The sequence below is a fragment of the Symsagittifera roscoffensis genome, chromosome 3, assembly GCF_963678635.1.
Source record: "Symsagittifera roscoffensis chromosome 3, txSymRosc1.1, whole genome shotgun sequence".
NCBI classification, from domain to species: domain Eukaryota; kingdom Metazoa; phylum Xenacoelomorpha; order Acoela; family Convolutidae; genus Symsagittifera; species Symsagittifera roscoffensis.
This window is the reverse complement of record NC_087064.1, coordinates 73,260,701-73,287,503: the sequence shown is the minus strand read 5'-3', so window position 1 is coordinate 73,287,503 and position 26,803 is coordinate 73,260,701. Positions and strand designations below refer to the sequence as shown.

Sequence of the window (26,803 nt, the reverse complement as noted above, 5' to 3'; positions counted from 1 at the left end):
TATTGCTGAAACCTCCTTCGAGATCTGGATATTACAAGAACAATTATGGCAATTTTAACAACGGACCAGCGAACCAAGGGAACAATTGGTACAAACCGAGGGACGATATGGACAAGAGACGCTCTTGTGCTAATTGTAGTTCAACAGACCATCATGTGTCAGCATGCCCAGCTTATAAACAAGGCATGAAAGCAATAGGCTTTAGCCTCGAGGACGAAGATGCGTCAGAGTTGGAACATGAGGATTTCATGAGAGGAGTAATTGCGAAATTCGGCCCGAGGTGTTTCTTTTGCAACTTGGAAGGTCATTTTAAATCAGACTGTCCACAATTCTGGGATGCAGTGGCAGACATCAAGCATCCAAGGCATGAAGAAGCTTTATCAGGAGTGAAAGCAAGCAAGGCTCGACTTTTAAACGAAGCAGAGGCACGCAGGAAGGACAAACCTCAAGAGCTGGCGGCAAAGAAAATGCGAGCGGTAACAGGAGAAGCACGTGAACCGGAACCAGCAACTGCGGCCGATGACTTCAAGATCGATTATAAGGCAGCCGCAAAGGATGCTTTAAATAGAGTACAGCAGGAATTGGTGACGAAAGAGATCGAACAAAAAGTGAAACTTGAACTGGAAAATGAAAAGCTTCAGGAGCAACTGAATACCTTCGAGGCAACGGAGTTCGAAGAGACGAAAACACCAAGCAGTTTAGATATGAAACTTAAAGTGATCTCCGGTAAGAGGTTCGGCATGGCGCCGCAAGGAAAGAAGATACAGTCGATAATCTCAGTGGCTGGACACCAGGTAATAAGAAATTTGAGTGAACCATCAGAGTTCACTTTAATGCATTTGGATACATATGCAGATTATCTGAGGCAGGTGGAGCCACGCACTGAGTCGAGAGCTGTGCGAGCACTACTAACGACGGGTGGCCCTCGCATGAAGAAACTTCATGGACGCTACTTGGAGGTCTATGGGCCGTATCAAATAATGCTGAACGTGGATGGAATCAGCATCTACACCAGGACTTACATAACAACAGATGATGACCAAATGGGGCAGATCTATTTGGGTGAAGAGGAACTCAAAGTCCGCAGGATAGGCCATGACGCCATGATGGAACAAGACGCGGTACATATTGGACATGAAGCAGATGTGACAGCACACCTGCTTGACACCAACGGAACAAAAATCGGAGTCACAGGGCTTCTGGACACAGGCGCGGTGGTGAGCGTGATGCCGATAAAAACCTGGGAGAGAATGGGCTTCACGCGGGAAGATCTGATTCCTACGAATCTCCGACTAGCCGCTGCAAATCGAGGAGCTATCTACGTAGCCGGAAGAACACCGGTGACGGTCCTTCACATGGGAGGACGGAACCTTTGGATGAGCTTCCTGGTGGTAGAGAATCTGGACGACGCCGACCAATTCATCTTGGGCAGAGATTTTGTCAGGAACTTTGACGTGATGATTGACTTAAACAACGGTCTAATACGGATTAGAAACCCGGACCGAAAGTATGTTAAGAGACCCATTAATAGGATAATAACAGATGAAAATAAGGTACCAGTTTTTTTGGATAGAAAAGTAAAGTTACAACCAGGACAAGCTGTAGTAGCGATTTTTAGAATGAGAAATTTAAATTCGTTAAGTGATAGTAAACAGGTTTGCTTAGTACCGAATCCAAATAGTCAGAGTTCGGTGATTTTAGGCCGGAGCTTCTCGGTAACGCGAAACGGACTGTGTGTCAGTGTGTTGTTGAACACACTGGACACCATGGTTTCAATCCAGCGTGGAAAGAAGCTTGGTTACGCATTGCCGATGAGGACCGACTATGAAGAGACACAAAACTTGAAGAAATATAGTGTGAAAGACTGTCCTTATCATGCAAATAAAGATAAAATTTTAAAGAGGATTGATGAATTAAAATCTATTCGTAAATTGTTTTCAATGAAATCCGAAACGGACGACGGCTTATCAAGCTGCTCGAATTTTCCGGAACGCCCCTCGTCATATGAACTAGATTCTGACAAACCGGTTTTGCCAGAAATAGAACATTTAAAAGGAAAAATAGGTGAGGGAGATTTTGAAAAATTGCGGGACCTCCTAGATCGGAACGCCGAAGTATTTTCAAAACATAAGGCGGACATCGGTTGCTGTAATTTCGTCGAACACGAAATCGAACTAGAAGAGGGCGCCGTTCCCCATAGGGAAGGCGCAAGGCGAATGACGCCACATAAATCGGAAGCGTGCCGAGCGGAAATAGAAATGTTGCTTGAATACGACATGATAGAACCCTCGAAATCACCATGGGCTTGCGGAGTAGTAATGGCGAAAAAGAAAGGGGGGCAGCTTAGATTTTGTTGCGGCTTTCGTTACTTGAACGCGGTAACGATTAAAGATGCGTACCCGATACCGCGAATAGACGAGAGCCTATCCAAACTTGGTGATGCAAAGTTCTTCACCACATTGGACTTGGGTTCTGCCTTCTGGCAGGTTCCTCTGCGAAAGAAGGACAGGGAGAAAACAGGATTCGCGTGCGAATTGGGGTTGTACCAGTGGAAGAGGATGCCCTTCGGCTTGTGCAATGCAACAGCAACCTTTCAAAGGCTGATGGCTCAGGCTTTGACAGGAGTGACCAAGAAGTACGGGAATCTCTTGATGTGCTACGTGGACGACGTAGTCATAGCGACACCAACCCTGGAGGATCACATTGATCGACTCGATGAGGTCTTCGGATGTATGAAAAGAGCAGGCTTGAAATGCAAACCATCGAAATGTGAAATCCTTAGGGATTCGATCAAGTACCTGGGAAGAATGGTGGAGCGGCATGGTGTGAGGCCAGATCCAGAAGCAGTAGAGGCTGTGCTGACATGGAAAGCTCCTAGAACGGACACACAGCTCATGAGCTTCCTAGGGTTTGCCAATTACTACCGAGAATTCATAAAAGGATACGCGGACAAGGTGTACCCGATGCAGAAGCTGATGCGCAACAAAGGGAAAAAGTTCGAATGGAATGATGAGGCACAAGTTGCTTTCGAGAACATAAAGCGGGAACTGTGCGAAGCGCCAGTGCTGGGCATGCCTACAGAAAAGGGCATGTATGTCCTTGACACAGACGCATCGGTAGTGGCCATCTCAGGAATATTGCATCAGGAGCAAGAATGGAACGGAAGAACAGTCCTCCGTCCCATTGCATACGGCAGCAAGGTCTTGAGTGACACAGAGATGAAATATGGCGCACCGAAAGCAGAAATGTTTGCAGTAGTCACCTTCGTGGAAAAGTACCGTGCATACTTGGGGAGCGCTCCCTTCAAGTTACGCGTGGACAACAGAGCGTTATCCTGGTTGAAGACCTACTCGATGGATCAGAGTTATATTGGTAGATGGATAGTCAGATTGGATGGCTACCATATGATAATCGAACATAGGATGCGTGATAAACATCAGAATGCTGACAGTCTCAGCAAGAAAACTGAGTTCTATGAAAGATTGGAGCAGAAGCAGGCCAATCAGGCGGAAGTAAAGGAGGGATTCTCGTTTCTGGACAAAGAAACTTATGAAGCGCTTCCCTTAACGAGATGGTTGGATAAGTCTGGACATCCAATTCCAGGGCATCCTGAGTTACCTGTAGAGAAAGCAGCTGAGATAAAGATCCTGTCCAAGGAGGATCCAGTCCCCTTAGATTTGTTGCTGCGCTCGAACCTGGTCCAGCAAGAACTCTCTCGCATGAATATAAACAGCCTCTCATTATTGGATAAAACGGTGCAAGTCACACCACAAGTAATGCGGATGCTGGGTGGATTGTTAGAAAGAGAAGTGACCAGAGATGACCCCGAATGGACAGCAGCAGTGGCATCGCTAACAGTCAGTAAGAAAGTGAAGATCATGCCGTCCAGACAACAGCACGAAGAGAACAAGAGGGATTGTAGGACAATAGTTCAGCAACTAGTATCCTCAATACCCCAAAAGATTTTAACCAGTACTTCTTACGGACGGAAAGAACAGGGGAGCAGCAAGCGAAAGAAAACCGTCACCTTTGTAGACCGGGAAAAAGAGGGTGAAGAGGTAGAACAAAATCTGCTGCAAGACTATTTGTCCGGGGAGAAGGATGAGGAGAAAAACCAGCAATCACAAGATCAACACCCGGGACAAGTGAATTTGTCCGGGGAGTCCGAGATAGACGAGAAAATTCCTGATGAGAAACAGGACCTGGAGAACAAAGTTTTGTCCGGGGAGTTCAGATGGATGCGAAGGAAATACGGACATGATCTGGAGGAGCGTGCAGTCTCCGGCACAACACCTTCGACGGATGATAAGTCAGAAAGCTCGAGAATGAACACCTATTCAGACAGGGATTCGACCTCGGGATCAGAACTGTCAGAACTGGCGATACACACGCTACTAGTGGAAACTCGGGCGAGAAACCTGGACAGAGAGGTGTACCAGGATCCTGACAGTGATCGCTACCTAATACCAAGCGAAAGAGTCTTTGACAACGCAGCGGATGACTTAGAAACGATAGCGGTATCGAAACGTTCGATAAGCCTGTTGCCGCAGAAAGAGGTAGTCAGGACTGATCTTCAGCCGTTTCAACAAGAAACACAACCGTTGGCGAAGATTTGGTGCGTTAAGATGGAAGAAGACACACATCAGCCCAACGAGCTGAACAGTCAGATGAGAATCATGAAGACGTACTTGAAGGCGAGATACAGACTCTCGGACCTTCTAAGGGCGCAGAGAAATGATCGCATGACAAGCAACCTAAAAAGGTGGACAGAAAACGGTGCACCTGACAAAGGTGACCTGGAAGAAGACAGCTATAGGATCCTGAGACAATACTTCATGCAGAAGGAGGGGAGATTATATCTGAACAAGGACGGGATCGTGGCTTGCAGGAGAAGAGAAGAAGACAAGGTCTTATACAAATATAACGCGATAGTGTTGCCGCAACTCTATCAGACAGAACTATTATTCAGGTCGCATGATCAGATGGGCCATCAAGGGATCGACAAAGTGTATCAGAGGATCCTGAAGCGCTTTGAGTGGCCTGGGATGAAAAAGGCATGCGAGAAATGGGTGACAGCATGTCTGTCATGCCAACATGTCAAGGATCCTAGGAAGTTGCGATTTCCTTTACAATCAATTGAGTCGTCTGAATTCAACGAGGTGGTGCAGATAGATCACCAGAAGATATGCATGACAGACAGCGGTTACAACCAAGTCTTGGTCATGATAGATCACTTCACGAAGTATGCAGAGGCCGTGCCCTGCATAACTGCCTCGGCGGAAGAGACATGCGACCACCTGATCAATACGTGGATAGCAAGACACGGATGTCCAATGACGTTTCAATCGGACAATGGAACGGCTTTCGTAGGCGAGCTTACGAAAGAGCTTATGAGACGGTCACAAGTCGCTCAGGCTCACTCCACGACATACCACCCTCAGACGAATGGCTTAGTGGAAAGACAGAATAGGACGTTAGTGTCGATGCTGAGAGTATATTGTTCCAGGTACATGACAGATTGGGACAGATACCTTCCACAGGTGATGGGAGCTTATAATAGCACGCAACACTCCACCACTGGAGTCAGTCCACACATGATGCTGACGGGACACGAGAAGTCTTTACCCTTGACATTCTTCTACCCAGAGTATGAGGGAAAGAAAACATCCCCACAGGTCTACGTAAGGGATGTGATCAGACGCCAACAGGGGTTGAACGACTTGTGTAGACGAAACACTCAGCAGGCACAGGCAAGGCAGAGGAAAAGATTCGACAAGAAAGCAGCTGGTGCAAAGGCTTACTCGGTGGGAGACTACGTATGGGTATTTCAGAACGTTATACCACCGAAAGGGACAAAAAAGCTTCTGAAGAAGTGGAGGGGACCCTTCATGATTACAGAGGTGCACCAAGAGGGACGCTTTTATAGACTGAGTACTGGCCGAGCCGCCCACTACGAGAACATCAAGCCACACAATCCATCGACAGAAGACTGGTGTATACCTGCAGACATGGAAGAAGGGGATTATCTAATGATGGATCCTGCTTGTGAGGTCAATGAAAAAGGCACCAGGGAGAAGAACGATGGAAACGAAGTCGTAGAGGAAGGTACGGATACACCATTGGACCTGGATCCAAACGAACAGATCGAAGCGGACGATGAAACCTTGCCCTACGCAGAGGAAGATTGGCAGGATTCCGAACAGACAGAGGTTCCCAAGAACATGGAACCAGATCTTCCGTTCACGATGCAGACTCGTCAGAAAGACGGGACGAGACTAAGAAAGAAATACAATCCTTACGGTGATGACTTTGTAGTGGATAGGATAGATCTAAAGAAAATAGTGGAGGAAGTAGTGGGTTTAGAGGAAATAACAGTGTCACAGGACATTGACATAGTCGATGATCACAACGATGAGTGGGTTGACGACTGGTCGAAACCCGAGGTGGAGTTCGACGATGAGCAACAGCAGTCAAATGAACAAGACCTGACGAACCTGCGTGTCTTAGAGTGGCTGAACGAAATGACATCAGACCCTGAAAAGACCAGCGTTACGATTCAAGACGTAGATCGCGAAAGCGCGAAATACATTAAGACCGAACGAGATGATCCTTCCTGGGCTGCCCAGGAAGGACAACTTCTCATTCCAGCTTCTAATCTTGACTTAATACCCGGTATGCGATCGACGGGGACGCCGATGGATATTTTTGTCCGGGGAGTGGGGGTAGGACTTACCCACACTGAAAACTTGATAATAAAAAAATTGAGAATAGCAAGAGAAACAGGAAACTTAGAAGCAGAAACAGGTGAAGAACCTAAGAAACCTGACATAGGCAGGGTAGTTGAGTCATATTTTAATTTACCAAATGAATATTCTAGTAACATAATACTAACAGACAGTGATTTCATACTCACAAACAGAACATGTGCGGTAGCTATCACCGCAGACATGAGTTTTAGGACGGCGCTAGCGGCAGATTTTAAGAGGGAATATAAAAACGTGGAATTCCTTTGGAAGCAAAGACCAGGGATAGGGGGCGTAGCAGCCTTACCCCCGGCGGTGTCGCAGATAACGGGAAAGTACTTGTGCTTCCTGGTAACGAGGGCGACAGAGAAGCAACACGTGGACCCAGAAAATCTAGTCTTGTCTTTGACGAGGCTGAGGGACTTCCTTGTGGAAATGGACGTGAGGGAGCTTTCGCTTCCAGTGTACGATCCAAATAGAGGAAGACTGCATCCTCGGGAATTGTACGCGCTTGTACACGTGATATTCTCTGATACGAACATACAAGTATATCTACATAAGAAATATTACTTAAGTATAGGCTGAATGATGTGCGAGAGGGTGTTAGGCCAAAGGACCAAGTTGCATGTAATATGTGATATGTGTGTTATGTTAGGTTATGTTATGTGTTAGGTTATTAAGATCATGGGTAAGTAGGGGTTAGTGACCATGAACAACTAGATGACGATCTTGGGAATAGATCCAAAGTTTGGATTGTCCAATCTTAGGTCGAATTCCAAAATTTTAGAAACCAATTGATTTTAATAAATTTTAGGATAAATATCTTTTTATCTGAACTGTCTTTAAGCAGATTTTAACGATGTATGTTAAGGTGAAATTGACAAGTGTGACATTCGTGATTTCTTTTCTAGATCCTGATTGATCATTTAATTGCTCACTTGAGTCAAAACTTGAAATCGAAATCAAATTAAATTTGGAGAAGAACAGTATGGATAATTTCAACCTGGATGAATTGATGGACCTGGCAGAGGCATATGTAGGACCGATGGTAGATGCGATCTATCGTCGGCTGATCGAACAAGACTTCGCTCTGGAGGACCCAGAGGTGGTCATGTTGCTGACCGCCCTGATTAACATCTTGGGGCACGACAACCGTGGGGACCGCCCCACGGAAGTCCTGTTGATGGCAGCATATGGAGAAAGAGGAGTGCTAGACCGCCCGAACATGAGAGTGATGAGGTGGAGAAACGGGGCTCTCTCAGGGAGTGACTTGGCGAATGAGCCTGGGTTGGGAAGTTCTAGGACTTACCAACCAGGTGAGATGCCAATGCCCTCCAAGCCCAAACCTGGGCTGACGAGAATGCATCAGGAGATGAACAGTGAGGCGACCTCGTCTGGTTCACCACTGAGAGTAGCTGTGCCACCAAAAGGGGCGAGAGTAACACAGAAGGTTCAGACGAACCAAACCATACAAGATCTGGACGAGATGAACGATCAGTTGAGAAGTACGAAGAAGGAGTTAGACGATATGACGAAGACCATGCTGGCGATGGAGGAAGACCGGAACATGTGGAGAAAGTTGTTTGAAGACTGCAACAAAAAGCAGGGTCAGGAGATCGAACGCTTAAGGCAGGAATACAAAGAGCGATCGGAGCAGGTGGCGTTGACGACGTCCATTGAGAAAGTGATACCTGCAAGGGATATTCCTCGTGGGCAGTCCCCGATGGAGCTCTTGACACCTCGAGAAATGAGTCAAACAACGGAGACACGGCTTCCAGCAGAGACGAACCGAGTAACAATCCCGGATCCTAGTGACACCTTGGGTGATCCCGTCGTAGAACAGACAGTGAGAAAACTGATAGAGACCGCTGGACGATTGGTCGCTAACAAGAATGCACCAGGTTCCGGGGTGACTGCACCCTATGGAACGATTGACGATACGGGCAGAGTACAACTCTCCCAGACAATAATCAGACAAGGGATAAGTGACGTGACGCCACTCAGGGGGAGTTCGAAGATCACAGAGAGAAAAGTAAGGAAGATGCCAGCGAAGAAAGTGTCTCGTGTAATGGACGTGCAGAAGAATAATCAATTAAAGTATAATTTCACGGGAGTTCCGGAGACAGATCCGAGAGCCTGCTTCAATCGAGCTACCTGGAGCCCGGCTGTGAACCTGCAGCAACCACCACTCGGGACATCTCACCTGATATTGGGAGACAGCTTAGTCCGAGTGCTAACGAATTTGAGGACCTCATGGGTCACCACGGTGATGGCCTTTGGAGGCGCGACAATTGCCCAATTATACCGGATGGTGGAGCTGATGAATCCCGGGAGGATACCCAGTGTGATGATATTAGTTGGGACGAATGATATCTCCAGAGGATCAGACGAGCAGGAAGCACAGTGGGAATCAATGATGGTGTGTTTGTTCACCACTCTCTGGCAGAAGTTCAGTTGCGCGGTACTGACCGTTTGCACGGTGCCAATGAACGCAAGAAACCTGACAGCATCAGGAAGAAGGCACAACGAGGGAGTCATGAGATGGAACAACATCATAAGAAACCTAGCAAATCGAAATGCCGGAAGAATGATCCTTATGGACATTGAACACGAATTGAGAGCCATGGAGCAAGCCAGACTGACTTCGGATGGCATCCACTTTGACACCATCGAGGGACAAGCTTGGTTGAATCGAGTCTTCCAAGAACGGTTGGACGAGTTAGAAGCAGAACTCTCTGACACAGGAGTACTGAAGGAAGAGGGAACGGTGAATGATACGGTGATCACTACCTTTGTGCCTCCTAACCTGGAAACGCGTTTGGGTACAGTCCCAGCCGCAATAAATTACCGGCAACAAAGCTCCAGCGAATCAGGTCGAAGAACTGACGTGCAGGATCGGTTGGGAGAAGCACCGACGAGGAGGACAATTCATCCTAGGAGAAGGATAGGACCCGTCAACCAACCAAACGAAGGAGTAGCAGGCACGTCCAGATCAGACACTAGATCGGAGACAACGAGTAGCAGTCGAGAAGAGAGACCGAACAGAGGCTCATTGTTATGGTCTAGACCCATGCCGTCTCCCTGGCACATATACAAAGAAGAACTGATGAAGCTGGACCTGCAGAAAGTAAGCTTCATCGAAGATGCAAGGAGGATGCTAAATGGAGCGACGCTATCCGTCAGCAGATTATACTCAATAACCGGCGTAGACTGGTTGATAGCCGCTAGCATAAATTTCAGCTCCACGACAGCCTTAAGATTTGCTGACTTGGAAGGACTGCCCTCCAATAACACAATGGGACCTGTGAATGCAAGACCGTTGCAGGATGTCAGATTGAACCATGAGGAGAGGAATCGTGAGGAAAGGCCAGGAAGATTCCTGACGGCGAGAGCGCCAATTGGACAACACGTGAAGATATTCAAGCAACTGACGACACCACCTAGTCATGTGAAGGAGAGAGTATACCCAAAACAAGTGAACCAAGATGGTGATGCCCAGAGATATGGCGGATTGACAGCAATAAAGAAAGATGAGAGCATCTTCGCCGCCTACGACAAAGCAGAAATGAGAAAGGCCAAGATCATGGTAGTAGCGAATTCAGAGTTCGTGTACACCTCTAAGTCTTTGTTTTGGCCGGACGTCATAATGCTGGCCGCAGTTGACCTAGACCTATTGCAATCAGTGTCATTGGCTATAGGGGTACAGAGGCAGACAGAGATGAACCCGATAACGATTGTGTTTGCTGGCATCAATGACCATCTACACAGTAGAGGTTTTCTGAGCAGGCTCAGAGATCCTGCAACAGCAGAAAACGCAGTATGGCCCGCGATAAAAGACATCCTGGAGTCAATGGGTGAAGTGGTAGACGCGACAAAGGAGGGAACATTCAACAAAGTGGCGTTGAGAGTAGTATTTGCGTTGTCTCCGGGATATGCATATCTCCCGGATGGACTGAAATTTGTGTATGCAATGGTAGCCTTACTTTCGGAGGGAAAATATGATGTGATCATATCAGCCCCGAATCGCATGATAGAAATGGAGAACCTGAGGCCACTTAAGGCTGAACTGCCTGCAGTATGGTCAGATATCTCAAACGCGATGAGAGGGTTCAAGGACCACGCGCTACACATGTTGGTGTTGGACGAAGTGCTGGGGTTGGAACTGTCCAACTTCAGTCGGCAACTCAAACTGAAACCAGGAATAGATGACGACCATCGAGTGATTACGGCAATGTCCAACGACTTGTGGTTCCGAGCAATGGAAGTGGCGAGTGAAGACACGAGAAGAAAGAATTCACTGGAGACGAGAGCTCATCTGGAAGCGATGGTGCTGAGAACCAAGCCGGAAGCAAACCAGTGGCTACACCTGAATCCGAGAGTAGCGGCATTGGGTGCAGATGCTTTTCAGCAAGGCCCAGTAATGATCACTAAGATGTACGCCTACTTGTTGAAGGAGGTGAACCTGGCGGAAAATGCCGGAGAAAAGACAGCTGAGTTCGTGAACAGAATGTGTCAGATTACTCTGGAAACCTTCTGGACCCAGGAAGTGAAAGGACAGGAGGGATTTGAAAGGACAGACAGCATGCTAGAAGGGTTGGGAGCCGGATGGACCGCGTCCTTCTTGGCAAAAGTCTACCCGAAAGTCTCGCACTACTTGATAAAGGAATTCCTCCAAGCGGTAGTGAAAGTATCGATAGTGGAATTAATAGCCCTGTTTGTAACAATTGGAGCGGAGAATTTCGTAAAAGGACCGGTGATACTGCTTACGGATGGAATACAGAACCTGCGACTAGATGGACTTTTGACATTGATCGCAATAACCCACGGAAACTTGGGAGGGCTGATGAAACTGGCACGTTGTCCAGAGCAGATGAAAGAGAGAGTGAGGAATCTGGATATGAAGAAATCCACAGACTCGTGGAACAAAATAAGAGACCTGAGACACACTCTTATCCAGTATCTCTTGCAGCAAAATCGCTTTGGAACCGGAGAAGACGAGACAATTGAAAGAGAGGAAGATGTTTGACGACATGTTGGAGGCATGCCGCTGTTAACAGATTTGAGCTTAGCTATGAGAATCGATCCCTTGGCGCTGATTAGAGGAGTCACGGAGTTCGTGACAGTGATCTATGGACCAGCAGTCACCTTTGCGTTCCCTGACGTTAAAGTGGAAGCATATAGGAGGTCGGTGTTGCACCTGAACCTCATATCGGCAGTGGACGGTAGTACACTGAACTGGTGTGAGCAGCACGCATTGCGAGAGCTCATGAGTGAAGATCTGTTATTTGCGAAAATATCGGAGCCAGAGATGACAGTCATCAATTTTGACGATCACTTCTGTGACCGCATGGGAGAAGTAGAAAGAGGGCACATCGAGGTGTTTCCAAAGCTTTGGAATCTGAGGCCCTATGACAAAACGAATGGCGAAATGACCAGAGTGCCTCGTCTCACAGCAGCGTATCACAAGGTGAGAGAAGAGACGAAGGACTGGGGCGATTACAAGAAGCTACCCGAAGCAATCCCCGAATTCCCTCTGATAAGAAGGATGTTGCTCGGAGCAGTCTCCGTAGTACAAACTCCTAGGTTGAGAGCATTCGAAACCAATGAAAGGAGAGTAGGGAATTTCTCGGCGACGATGGATCCATACTTCGTGGGGAGAAATGCCGCCGTGTTACAGTACACACGTTTTGCGTACACGGATCAAGCGACGAGAAGGCGAATAAGCAGCGCCGCTACTCCCAAGCCTGAAGGATTTGATGAGGAATGGAGACGACTAGGCTCAGCTCCAATGAGGATGAGAGGCAGGACTGATTTGCCTGAAGCCTCAGTAATCCTGACTAGTGTGAGAAAAGAGATGAAAGTTGCGGGAATATTGCAGACGAGAATTTTCCTAGCACCCTTCGGCTGCGAAGAAACTAAAGTGGTCCATGGAGAAGAGGAAGATAAATCAGCCGGTACATTGCTCATACCGAGATTCCAGGAAGAAGCTGATGATGACAAACAAGGACCATCGAACTCGAATGGGGACAAGTCAGAAGGAGATGACGGACAGGGTGGAAACCGTCAGACGGAAGAACCCATGCAACAAGATCAAGCTGGTGGGGAGGACGACAGGGCATCGACAGGAGGAACATCCAGCCTGGATTTCAATATCTTCAGTGATCTTGAGAATAATGCAGACACGTTGGAAACGACTGAGCCAGCGGATGAAGGCATCTCGACACTGGAACCTCCGTCAGCCTTTGAGGAGATGAAACGGAATTTGCCGGAGAGCAGCTCTCCTGGCAATACAAGAAATAACGATCAGAGAATCCTCATGGAATCACCTCGGAGGAGAAGAATAGAGGCCTCAGCCAGAGTACCTTTCTTGGGAACGCTACCCGAAGAAGAATGGGAAGTACATCACCGAGACCACGAGAGTAGGACGGGATGTAAGCTGGACAGAGTGGCGTTCATGGAAGAAGTCTGGACTGTGATTCAGAGCTATGGGACCCAGTCCATTCTCAAAACAGGTCTCAATCAACCCTTGGTGAGAGAAGTACTTGACAAGCTTGATGAGTGTGAAGGGAGACTGAGTGAGTTATTGATCGACTCAGCCACTGATGAGAGTGAAGCGAATTCTCCCATCAAGATGACACCGCAGGACAATGAAGGAGAGGTGGTGTACCTGTCAAGGACCAGGAGAGGAACGATGCGATCGAAAATGGTGATTGATAAAATCAATGCGATGAAAATGAAGTTAGGCAGCAGAGTGATGCCGAGGAGGATTGGAAAGACGAAAGTGGATTCGGAAATATCGATGAAAGCTGGTAACTCAGCGAAAAGAAAACGAGTTGAGGAAGTCATGGATTTGGGGCAAGGTGATTACCAATTGTCTGGCACAGATAGAATATTAACTGATATAGCGATGGTGCCACCCATTCTCATGGCGGGGTTAAAGTCAACCGGTTATAAATCCAAAAGGAGTGACCGCACTCTGACTGGAGCGACTTTAGAAATGGAAATACTCAGTCAATGTGGAGAGAGTAAAATGAGGGACTTCAAGCCATCTCCAATGAATCATGGAAAGGGAAGTGTTGCAGGACAACTAACACCAGTGGAATACAACAGACTGACAGTGTCTGAGACAGTGTCGATAGATGAACCCACCGGTGGATACATGGAGATGTTGGAATACCGAAACTCGGCTAGAGGGCATGTAATGGCCCTGGAAGAGGAAAAAGCCATGGAGGGTTATCTGGAAACAATGTTGCAAGGCACCACCCTCAAGCAGAAGGCGTACGGAACTTTGGCGTCGTCTGACGTACAGGCGGAGACGATCGAGCAGTTGGTGAGCCTTCCATGGAAAGCAGTAGTATTGAGGTATTTCGAAGAGGAAATGAGGACTACGCCAAGAATACATGCTCTCGTGGCAGTACCTTACGTAAGGACAGAATTACAACTCAGGCTCGCCTGGTGCATGATGGGACTGACTAGCGAAGAATATGATTCGGGAGAAAGGAAGAGATCAAAGGAGGAAAAAGTTTTCCTTATGACGAATCTGAGGGATCTGATAGTCCAGGAGGGAGCAGCAGTAGCGTGTGCAAAGCGGAGAGACGCTCTCTGTTTCATTCGATTCCTGATAGAGCAGATTTCAGTACCTGCATTAAGCACTTGTGTTAAAATGTTGAAGGAAGGCGATGAGCGAACGAAAGCCATGTTCTTACTAGCAATGCTGGATATGCAGCAAAGTAAACCGATGAGGGTGAACATGAAAGAACCTGAAGAACTGGAACCCATGAAAAAGATAGACGAGATCAGGAGATTCTCAAACAAGGAGTTGAGGCTCACTAAAGAATCTATGGGAGCATTGCCAAAATCCAGTGAATACTGTGGACCGATCAAGAAGAAGTCCTATAGCTATGTGTCCGGGATTATAGGGATAGCATACAATCCTTTCCTGAGTGAAGACATACGTGATTGCTTCTTTGATTATGAGCAGGCGGTGTTACTAAGATTCTGGACGTCCAGAATTGTGACGACTAAGAGCGTTAACAATCCACAGGCCAAATTGGGATTGGTCTTGGAAGAAGAGGTGACTGCACCTTCAGTACCAAAATCCGACAAGAGAGTGGAATTTGGGTTGGGATTCTCAGATGAATTACTGAGAACGAGCTTGATGGCAGTGTGGGAATTGATGAAGCCATCGTGGTGTCCTAGTCCCAACGCTGACTCAATATTACGGGCGACACAGGACGTACAGAGGGAACTGAATGTGGACTGTAACCTGCGTGACCTCAACATCATATATAATGTGATGATAACAGCCTCTAAGAGCAACGGAGAAGATAGAGTGGAGTTGCCTGGCTGGGGACCAGAAGACTGGGTCAAACCTGGTAGCTGTCTGGCGGAAGTCTGTGGACTAGAGGGTCACGTTTGTGGAAGTCTAGACTGTGTGAAAACCCTGGAGAAACAACACAAGCAGTTGACGGTATTGTTTGGAAATGTAGTGATGAAAGCAAGAACGGAAACGGAACTGATAGCAGATTGCCATGGAGGAACCGATGTGAATCTAGTGACAGCACTAGGATTCTACAGCATGTTTGGTTCTTTAGAGTCACTATTGAATCTAGAACAGAAACATGAGATGGTCACAGCCATCAGCGTAGAGGTATTCCCAGGAGTTCTGCAGACTGAGCAGAAGTATATAGGAAAATGGAGGGAAGCAATCGAAACGGAGATGAACATCAGACACAGCGAAACTTATTGTAGACCATCAGGAGCACGATATTTGGTGGGTTCAACGTTGGCTCCAATGTGCAAGAGCAGATACCCTGTACATTTCGTGGCTGTGGACGTGAAGAGCACAAGAACGATCGTGGATCAAGCTTTTTCAGTGCCGAAGTGCGTGAGGTTGGCGAGAATGTCTGAAAAGTCTTACGAGTTACTGTGTAAGATTTTCTCAGCAGTTCCAGAAAGAACCAAAGAAGAGTTGGAGTCAATACTAGGAAAGAAATTCATGGGATATGTGAGCGGGAACTTCAGTGACTTTGAAAAACAGAAACAGAGAGGATCAACTGTCACAGATTACAATGCAGTAGATGAGAATGATGAAATCCACCGAGTGATGATGGAAGTGGAACCATTGCTGGAAGCTTCGGGAAAACGTAATTGGAGGAGCATCATGTTGACGCATGATGAGTTTCCTTGCCACTGCTTGCTGCAGACCTGGTGGTATCCCAAGCGTAGTAATCTGGTGTTGATCTGGGACTCTGGAGAGCTGCTCTCCATGGGTTTACCAGATTCATCACAGCCCATAACAATAGTGATAGTGGGAGTTATGATGGCGATACGATGGCTGGAAGCTCACGTGAGAGAAAATAATAGACAGGAAGCACCGACGAGAGAACAATTGCAGAAATTAGATTGTCTAAAAGATTTAGATCTTTTTGAGACAATGTGCAAAGTTCTAAACATTCCGATGGAAGTGAAGAAGATATGGGCAAGAAAACGATTGATGCCATGGTTCAGAGCTAACATGACTGCATGGTTGTACGAGTATGCGAAAAAGCATATGTCGAAGCATGGCAGAGTGTACAGTGAATATCAGCTGGACATTGGGGCAGGAGCTTTCAAGCGAGCTTTCGTGACCCATCGGAATGCAGTGACCACCGCTGTGAAAAGAATTTCCAGGACGAGCGAGCGTAGTGGAAATGAGAAGGCAGAGATGCTGAAAGAAGATTTGGAGAGAAACGTGACGTTGTGTCTCCACAACAGCTTCTGTAGAAACAGAGAATCAAACGTGGATCCCCTACCTTGCTGTAAACAGAGGGTGGAAGAGCAGAAGTGTTGGAGGACGGCTTCCAACAGCGTCAGGATAGTCAATGACGTGCTACAAGACACGGAGACCGAGAGTGCAGAGTCAGCGTCACAGGAGGAGGAAATGGAGCATTGATGAATGGTTGAGAAAACAAGAGGCAACAAGAAAGAAAATTAGAAGAATTTAGAAGTTTTAGAACTTCTAAACGACGAAAAAAGAAGAGAACAAAGGGATGATGAAGAAAAGTTAAAACTCAAAATTGTTTTATGTGTGTGAAAAACTCAAATGAGAAACCAAGCAACCAAGTTGTAATTGAAAACTGAAACATTTAAGTTGAGTTTGGAAATTGTTGCATTTATAAATTTGCATTTTGGTTTTAGTTGAAGTGGCTTTAGAGACACTCACTTATTATTTATTTAGAAAGGCTTGAGGGAAGAGTATATTTAAATATTCCAGCCTGCATGATTGTTTTTAATCACTTAGGAAGACTGATCACTTTGTGGTGACATGAAAAACTTGAGTAACTTCTTGAGGAGGGAGGTTGTTGCATTGTTCTTTCTAACCACAAAGTTCCTTAGTTTTAATATTCAGGACAATAAACGAGCAAGATTTCCGAAGGGAAGGAGCATAGTAGGATAATTTTAGCTTGTTGGTTGGCAGGACTGTCCTGCAAGCCAGCACCTTTTAAATCTAGGAGAAAAAGTTTCAATCGGGATATTGACACTGGAAGTCAGAAAATATGTTTTATCTTAAGTCATATCCTCAATGTGCAGAGTGATGAAAGAATTTGAAGGCTATAGTGATGTAGGATGATGCCATTTATATTCTGCAGTGAGTTGATATGACGTGGATAAAAGTAATTCCGTGCATTTTGTAAATTCTGTTCGATGGCACTGTAACCATTTTATGAACATTGCGCGATTCAATGAGGACATTGACCGGACTGTCCGGGGAGTATGTGACATTCGACCAGAATGGCCAAAATGCAGTCTCTGCAGAATTCGGTATTTTAGCAGCAAGCCTTCCGAATTGACGATTTAGAACGGATAGGGACGTTATTTGAACGATTAGCCAAACGGTGAAGGCTGGAAGATTCTGGAATTCTAATTTTTAAAAATTCGAATTATGACGTCATATTTCTGAGAAACGTCAGAGACGGCCATTTTAGCTAAAATAGCAAAAAGGACAGAACAATTTTTATCTGCGATTACGAACAGTACGAAATCGAGACTAAAAAACTACAACGAACTACCGAACAGCAGAGGACGTTCCGAGTTGCAACTATTGTGCTGTTACAATAGTTGCAAGGCCGTTGCGAGCAACGGTGAAGGGTAAAACCCAGCCTTCCGAGTTATTGTGAACTGGATATTAAGAAGCTTGATTCACCGGATTCAAGAATCCGGAAGGGTCTCGGGACGTGGACTTTTATGAACTTATATTGAATTTTAGCATCCGTCATGTCCTGACTTGAATTTAATTAAGATCTTAATTCGTTTTGACAAGAATGAGGAGCTAGAAGTAGGGGGGAAAGGGTTGATTCACCTTCGATGGAGATGATGATTTTTATCTACTGAACAAAAACAATAGTAATATAATAAGTAGTAGCCCTGTTTTTAGGAGTGACCTCGTGGTCTGGGGATACTGAGACCCAGCCATGAGCTCACTATTTTTGCATGTAATCTAGTTAATTTGAGCGTTCTGGTCGAAGCCGGAGAACAGTAACGTTTTTGTCAGCCTGATGTAAGAAAGACCACCGAAAAGTACTGGCTTGGTAGAGACGGTGAAAAACATGCAAAGCTCTGTTTAGACGCTAGCCAGTCGTCTTAAGACTTAGTTTTGTTATCCGTCGATATGTATCTTCCGGGCGAATGTTACAATAAGCTGCTATCATGTAACAAGTCACTTCATTTGATCAAGCTCAATTTTCCTTTCACCGTCTCTCAATACACCAAGACCATGTTTATAAAGAGTATCATTTTTTATGCATCCACTGTTTGGTTTCCTTCATTATGATATATCCGAAAACTTGAAAGTTTCAATCGAAAGTGTCTGAAATGGGTTATTGGTTCAATACCCTATAAAGACCAGTTATTTCTCACGAAAACTCTGCCTATCTGTTACCGTCTTATTTTGAACGACGTGTTACTGTTCTACAAAATGTTACATGGTCTTGCAGAATTACCGTTTTCTGCATATTTCTTTTTTTTTGTGACCACCAGCCGGGAATCCACTATCGCCCGCACAATTCAAACAGCAAAGAAGTTGCAGACTAAGAAGTTCTTCTTTCCTCGCGTTTAGAATTCGGTCAACGAGTTGATCCGTCTTGGTGTAGACATCTTCGCTCCCCTCGAGTCTTTCAAGAGAAGAGTCAAGGAACTTCTTTTAGAGAGAACTGTGTCAACTTTTGATCAACTGAACTCGTGTTCATTGTTTTCGAAGTGCACCTGCTCAAACTGTCGATCTTGACTTGATATTTTTGTTTTTAATTTTGCCTTAATTTTTTATTTAAGGGAATTAGTTCTTCTTCTTCTTCTACTTGGGGGTGGGGGTTGTAGTGGCTTGTTATCTTTACGAGAATTTGATACTATGTTTGCTTTCTTTTCGGCTTTGATGGAATCGTGTTTTTTTACGGCTATCGCGGAGCATCAAAAGATTTCGGCGAACAATTTTTTTCTCGGCTATCCGGGAACGAATCTTTTTCTCTGTCTTTCGGATACGTGACACGTTACCGTTTGTGCTATGTAATAAGTTTCTCTCAAGCCTTGTGTTTTCAATCTGCATGAGCCCGAGTACCTGTTTGGAAATGATGATCTAATGTTCATTTTGTTTCCAGACAACATGTGTCTCTAAAATTGACTGCAGGGCTAATGGCGGCCAGCTCGCAATTTAGTTATCCTGTAAGTGTTTCTTTCAATCTCCAACCTGCCAAATCTCGAGTATTTTTGACTTCGTTCATAATGTTTTGACTCGTTATGATAATTATTTTGCTTCTTAGGTAGGCGCGGTGTTCGTCTTTAATCTAGTAGTCGGAACCGGAAGTCTCTCTATGCCAAATGCGTTTGGAAGTGCTGGTTATCTCCTCGGCATAATTGTGATATGCGTCATCTATTTCATTAGCTACGTGTCGGTGACTTTTATGACAGAATCACTCGCGGTTGCAAATGCTGTGGTTTCTAGAGCTAAAACGGTCCCTCGTAATACTGGTGATCAATTATTGCTGTTCAACGAGGCTGGTTCTGACACGGTTAGTAAGACTGCTAAAGCTTAGCAAATACTTGTGTTTCTTTGTCCGATTTTTTTCATTTTTTTTTCATCAGGATTATTCAACTGTACGCGGGCGTCGCAGGTTAGAAAATGAAGATGTTCCGTTGTTACCAAATGAGGACCCTGATGATTATCATTCGCCATCAACTGGCATCGATAGTATGTCCGTGTCGGGCTCCTATCTGCGACGAGAAAACATACTCGTTTCAGATGAAGACAAAATGAGTGAACTGTCCAGCCAAATAGGTAAGTTCTATTCTCTAACAATTGTACATGTCAAATGCAACCAATATATGTTTTCTTTTTGACATATTAACATGGAGATTCCGAAATAAGAATAGTGAAATATATATTTTTGGATTATCAATTCTAAATTACGATATTTGACTGCAACCAGTGTTTTACTCATCGTTTAACCTAATCATTAGATTCCTTTTTAATATGTCCATGTCCAATGTTTTAGAAAGTGCTTTCGAAATCAAACAAAAATTTGAAATGGTAAGTGGTCCTTGTCTCGCAACATGAATCCGTTTCAATAGCAGTATTCAGCACAAGTTATTTTTTAAGGGAGAGCTTTGTAAGCTATTCGCCGGTAGTCAACTGTGGACAATCTTCTTCTATATCTGCATTTCTATTTACCTCTACGGTGACTTGGCCATTTATGCTGCTGCAGTCCCCAAGTCTGTCAGAGATGTCATTTGGTAAACACTTTTTGAACACAAGTGTAGGTTCACCCGTTCAATAAGCAAGGGTATTGCCGGTTAACCTGACGTTTTTCCCGTAAACAACTTTGTTCAAAAATGACTGACATTGAGGTCATCTTCAACTTAACTAATCATGGTTGTACGAATAATTGTAACTACAGTTAAAGTTTTAGTATAAGTAAACTAGGTAGATCAACTCGACACTTGAGACAATTTGAATTTTTCTAAGAATCCTAATCACGACCGTTAGGGCTTTAACATCATTACGCATGCGATTCACAAGCGTTATCAAATCGGATATAGAAATTTTTCGGGTTAACAACTAGTTAAGCAAAATCAGTTGAATGGTTTTCTTAGCCACCAGGGGGACGTGCCCGGCATGCTCAAACCGAGTCCTAGAAATTCGACTTTCGAGTTAGGTGTTTATAGAAGAGGCAGGGATTGCGAGTTTCGATGTAGGGATTTATAGAAGAGGAGATATCGGGGCTGTTGAGTGGTGGTACTTAAGGGGAAGGTTCTTATCGCCTGCCCAACTATTTTAGTGTCGATTTGTAATTTTGAAAGGCGGAAAAACGTCGTGAAAAATTCGTTTAAAATGGGAAAAGATGCATTTGCTGTCTCGGAAAATTTTTTCTGTTCCGGGAGCATAAATCTCCAGTATTGAACTTTATTGAAGGAGAAAAGGCTTGTGGAGCTTTTTGACGAGGAAGCAACAAGAGATCTAGTTTAAACGTTTGGTGTAAACTGGTGTAGTTCGATAAAATGGAGGAAGCTTTCTTGTAAGTTGCTCGACTGAACGAAGTTGTGATAGTCGTTTGCGTCGAATTGTAATTCAACTTCCGGTGGCAATAATTGCGTATCTTGAACGTCAAAAAAACACAGTAGGTGATAGGACTGAGTCTTGTCGCTGACTTGTGTGAACAATTTTAGATGTGGACAGAGTATCCCTAAAATGACTACGCAAATCATTTTATAACCATCTGGTTAAGCTTCCTGGTATGCTGTGTTCATGAAAAAGATCCAAAAGAGTTTGATGACAGACCATATCGAGAGCTTCAGATAAGTCAAGCGTGGCCAAAAATTCGAGGACTGATTGTGCCGTTGTGGTTGTGTGCCATGTTGGTAGTCGGCTTTAGCAGGTACTTACTTCGGTTTGGGTGAACTAAAGATTCTTAAGTTTTAACAACTGGGCTTAAAATTGAGACCAGGTGGTAAGATTCTGACGATTTGAGGTCTTTGTTTCGTTTAAGGAGGGGTGCCACCATTGAAGTTTTCCATATTTAAGGTATGATGCTAAAAGATACAGAGCGGTTAAAATTGATAGCCACCGGTCCAATGTCTTTCTTTAGATGAACCGTGCATAGACCATCTGATCGTAAACCTGTTGACGGTTTCATCAGTTTTATACAGTTTTCCACTTCAAGTGGCATAAAACAGAGCAGGCTGAGTTGATCTTGAGAACTTTTCGTTTGGTAACTCTTTGAGCTTTATTGCTTTTCTGTGTCTTAGTTAAGTGTAGTGTACATCAACAGCATTTGCAATGCCTTTCGCCTGAAAAATCTTTGTCATTTAAATTGATTGGATGGGTTCCCACCAGAGACTTAGAGCCATTTAATGATATAATCATTTTCCAGGCCTTGCCATGTGTGTAATGACTGAAAGTCTGGAGTAGTTCTGCCATTTCTTTGCTTTTGCATTTGTCGTGTTCAACACGATTTCCCTGTTTACTTCATCGAAAAGTGGATCTGACGGTTGTGTTAATCTGATGTTGTCCCTTTCTTGTTTTCGTTTCTTGTTTTATTTGGTGCACGCACAGAGAAACGATGGCGACTTGCAGGAATGTAGTGACGGGTTGCAGAGAGAATGTTATCCGGGAAAGTCTCCTCGGCGGCATTTACATCAACCTAATTGGGTTTTTCTGCAATAGTTGCTTCATTTTTATCTTAAGAAACTTTTCTGTTCGCTTAAGTATTCATGGAAGTTGTATGAGGCGCAAAAGAGATATTCTCAGCAATAAGAAAATTCATTCAAATTGCTAGGTGATCTGAGCTCAGTTTAAAAAGTGTTTGCCAAGCAAGAGAACTAAAATTGACGGAGATGCGAGTGATCTGCGAGGTGATGATGCTGATTAGCTTCTATCATAAGGCAGTCAAGTTTGGTGGTGATCATTTAGTGGGGTTGAACTGAAATTGAATACTGCTGGATCCTAGATTAGCTGGCGTCTGTCCTTTGGTATATTAGAGCACCAAAATGGAGAATGAGCGTTTGCATTGTCTAGTGCAATACTCTTCTCTTCTGAGAGGAGCTTTGAATGGTTGCTTTATAGTTTTTAGGACTGCTTTTTTGTAAGGGATATAAAAATTCACGATACGGAGATTCCGATTGTTGGCCTTTACATTATACTTTGCGCCTCCAGAGTTCCGTCTTCCATTAATTCCTTTTCGTCGCCCTAACGAGAGAATGCATTGTTTCAGATAAAGTTGAATTTCTTGAAAAACCGCAATTTGCAAATGGTACTCGCACATTGAGGCTACTGTTTCACGTGCTTTCCCAGAGATGCGATTACAGTTAAACTGAGAAAATTCAGAGCCTTAGTTAACGGTGAAAGTGGATCTTTTGGTTACTCAGTGGGTTTGTCACTGATTGTTGAACTGTGTTAGTGTTTGAAATCAAGGAGGCTTTATTTACTGGGGAAGTATAGTGAAAGAAGGGGAAGTTGGTCGGGAACTAGTTGCGGAGTTTGTTACTGGGAGGGGCAAGATGTAATTTGCTGTGCAAAATCAGTTGAATCACTTGGCATTTGTGTTGTAATGGAATGCCCAAAAACAGATCTTTTGAGCTTTTCTGCGGTTTAAATAGCCGTTTTATTCGATTATTTGTGCTTTCAAAACACTGTTTTTTTTCCGCTGATTAGCGTTTTTTTTTTTCATTTTTGTTTTCTTCGGCTTAAATGGATTCGGCTGATAATATATCTGTTTATTTGCCTCATAATTTGTCATTTGAAGGGCCAAAATAGATATTTTTTTCGTTTGCTTTTGAAGAGGTGTTAAAAACGGGAGTTTAAATGTTCAAGAGGTTTTACAGCAACTTTTTTTTCGGATCATTTTTCGTCTTCCCAAGTGCTGTCTGCTCAGTTTCCCTTTGATGAATGTTGCTTCAAAATATTTATTTCACATTGGCTATTGTATTTCTCAAAATCTTTCTTCAAACTCAACCAACTTCGAGACAAATAAAAAACTAGATATATATTTTTTTCATTTTCAAATTTCCCGAATCAGTGGCTGTTGTACTATTTTTTAAAGCTAGCTGCCGTTCTTTTTTCTGTATCGCAAGTGCCGCGAAGCTCCGCTTCGCGTCTTTTTATCACTTTGGACCCCATTGTGCTAATGAGTATCAGAAAAAGCTTGAAGCCATGCATGCTTGAAAATTTTTATAATTTTAGCCATCCGCTACTATATTTCCAGATGATTGTTAGCTAACCTACTAAAATTTTTATTACAGCAGCGTTTTTTCCATCGAATACTTTGAACTATTCATTGAGTATATGAAACAAACAGCAATCATAACAGCTAATAAAAGTTGAAAAACTGCCGTATTTGCAAGAGTTGATAGTCGAATGTTGTTGGGTTTAATTTCATTTAAACTCTCCTAAATCATATCAAATATTCGTGTTTTGAATTTATCGCACATCTTAAACGATGTGTTTTTAGTTCTAACCTGTCGGGTTACGACACTATGAGTAACAGCGACCCATGTTGGCCTGACTCGGCAAGCATCACACGCATAAACGTCTACCGATGCATCTTGGCTGTGTTCATTTCTACATTCGGTATCTTCGCCTTTTTCGAAGTCTCGAAGACGATGGTGCTCCAGATATGCACTGGACTTATCCGGTGGACCTCGTTCCTAATGATGGTCATTTTGGCTATTATGCAGATCGCGAAGGGAGAAGGAGTTGCCCAGCCCCCAACTGCAGTCAAATTCGACGGCTTGTTTGGGCTCTTTGGAGTACTCATTTATTCGTTCATGTGTCACCACAGGTGATTATTCAAGTTGATTTCAAAGTCGGGGTTATTTTGGAAAAAGTTGAAATGATAGTTATAGAAATCAGCAACTACATTGTGTTGTGATCGAGATCACTGGAACTTGCGGTATATTGAAAATTAGAATTGTAATGGTAATATGAAAGCTGAAAACTGATTCTTAGCAAGTAGCTATCGCCTTTGTCGTTCAACAATTGCTTTTTTTAGAGACCCAACTGAATTCTGAATATCAGTAAAAATTTATCGATTTCAACAATTAGTTTTATACGTATGGAGATGATTATCTTTGCGATAAGCAAGGGTATTGCTATCGGGTACTAGACTTTTTTTCCATAAAAAACTTTGTTCACAGAATGGTCAAATTTAGTAGGAATGGTCAATTTTACCCTCAATAGCTGACATTCTCATTTTTTTGAAATTTTATTAAAACGACTATCTTTCAGGTTGTAACTATGTGGAGTCCGTTTCAGACAATAAATTCATGCAATTTTGAAAAAAAAATTATGAATTGTTTTGGACTCGTGGTGTAGTCCTAGTTTTCGTCTCGGCGCATTTTTCGTTGTGATAAATGTCACTTTTATTATCTGGTACGGTTTTTTATCGGCAGACTTTATAAAGCATGGGTTTTAGTTGATTAGAACAGTTTTAACTATAACTAATATTTCTGTAATTTATAAATTTACCAAATGTGATTTTGAATAGTTTTGTTTTATTTGGTTTTCCGATTAAACTCTTTGGGCTTATGATATCAGCTTTGACGACTTATATTGGGTAGTTTTGAGGACAAAAAATATTTTTATGCTTTCATGTGTTTCAGTTCGGATGGGTCGTTACATCAGTTTTTTTTAGGCTTTCATTACATCACTTATATCTTTTTGAATATTAAAAAGAAACATTTTTCGTTGCACCGCATGTCTTTTCAAAAATTGTGGCTTTCTTTCGATGCTTATTGTAAGCTTTCTTTCGATGCTTATTTGACTTTCATTTGTCTGACTTCTTTGCATATTTTCCTGAAAAGACCTTTTATTCAAGAGAAAATCGAGACAAATGTTGAAAATTTTTTGATAGATCAATTTTTCGATGTTTTTTTTTTCAAAAAAAAAAATTCTACGGCTTTATACATATTGTTGTTGGTTAGGTTGTAATGCTATGTATGTGTTGTATCGCATTTATTCGGAAGCTTTGCTTCGCTTGTTTGTAATTTTTCTAAAGGTGCTGTTAATTCGGTTCTAAGATTTCGTTTTTTTTTTTTTCAGTTTTTATATATTCTCATTTGTCGGTTCATCTGCTATTAATAGTATTCATTCGCTTTTCCATCGCAAGTGGTGGGAAGCTCTGCTTTGCCTCGGTTAATATTGAATTATTGCGAATTTTTTCTGCTACTAGTGTGAGTTATTGCATAAATAGTACAGTTATTTTTGACGAGGGATTTTGTTTTAGTGTACCGACTCTGATCATGCCTCTGAAAGAGAAAAGATACGCGAAGGAAATGCTTTTAGTAGACTACACTCTAGCGCTTTTCTTCTATCTCATCAACTCTGTTGTCGCTGTATTCGCTTTCAAAGACCTAGAAGATCTCTACAGTGAAAATTTTGTGTCGATCAACATCCCAAACGGATGCAAGTACTTCATCGGTTTGTTTCCAGCCCTGGTGTTGTGTACAAGCTTCCCAATAATTGCAGTAGTCTTACGCAACAACCTCAAAGCACTCTTCCGACAGCTGCTAGGAAGACCAGCTTTTCCCTTCTTGATTGACAGGATAGTGTTTCCTTCAGCCTGTCTAGTGGTTCCGCTGATAGTGGCCATGATCACTGATGATGTGACATCATTGATGAAAGTGACAGGTGGTCTATCGGGTGGGTTTATTGAGTTTTTCTTCCCAGCTCTAATTGTCTACTTCGCGAGGCAGAAAGTGCAGCAATTACAGGAGGGAAATAGCTCGTTTCAAGTGCCAAAATACGTAAAATCCTATTTCCAATCTGTATGGTTTGTCTACATGGTTTTCGCATGGACAGCTATATGTCTTATAATGACCATAGTAGGGTTTTTCTATTAGAAATGTTGTTTTAATATTAGCTCACAGTTAATTATTCAATAGTTTTCTACCTCGTTCACACATATCGCAAAACTATTTCCTGATGACTGATATATTCTGAAATCCCCGAAAAGAAAGTTTCATTACTTGATTCTATGGTCTATAATATTTTTCGTTATTTTACTATAGAAGAACCCAAAATTGGATTAGATTTT

The 26,803-nt window shown here is 43.6% G+C and overlaps 2 protein-coding genes across 2 annotated transcripts in view; both read left to right on the top strand.

Moving 5' to 3' along the window:
- The window catches only part of LOC134842784 (disks large homolog 4-like), a 574,432-nt gene that overhangs the window by 126,001 nt on the left and 421,628 nt on the right, over positions 1 to 26,803 (top strand). The gene's annotated exons all lie outside the window — the stretch shown is intronic.
- On the top strand, positions 19,380 to 26,711 carry LOC134842812 (transmembrane protein 104-like). Its single transcript, XM_063859297.1, has 7 exons — positions 19,380 to 19,439; positions 19,538 to 19,786; positions 19,860 to 20,052; positions 20,270 to 20,304; positions 20,374 to 20,507; positions 24,221 to 24,550; positions 25,994 to 26,711. The coding sequence occupies exons 1-7, from the start codon at positions 19,410 to 19,412 to the stop codon at positions 26,607 to 26,609; spliced, it is 1,587 nt and encodes a 528-aa protein (XP_063715367.1). The 5' UTR covers positions 19,380 to 19,409; the 3' UTR covers positions 26,610 to 26,711.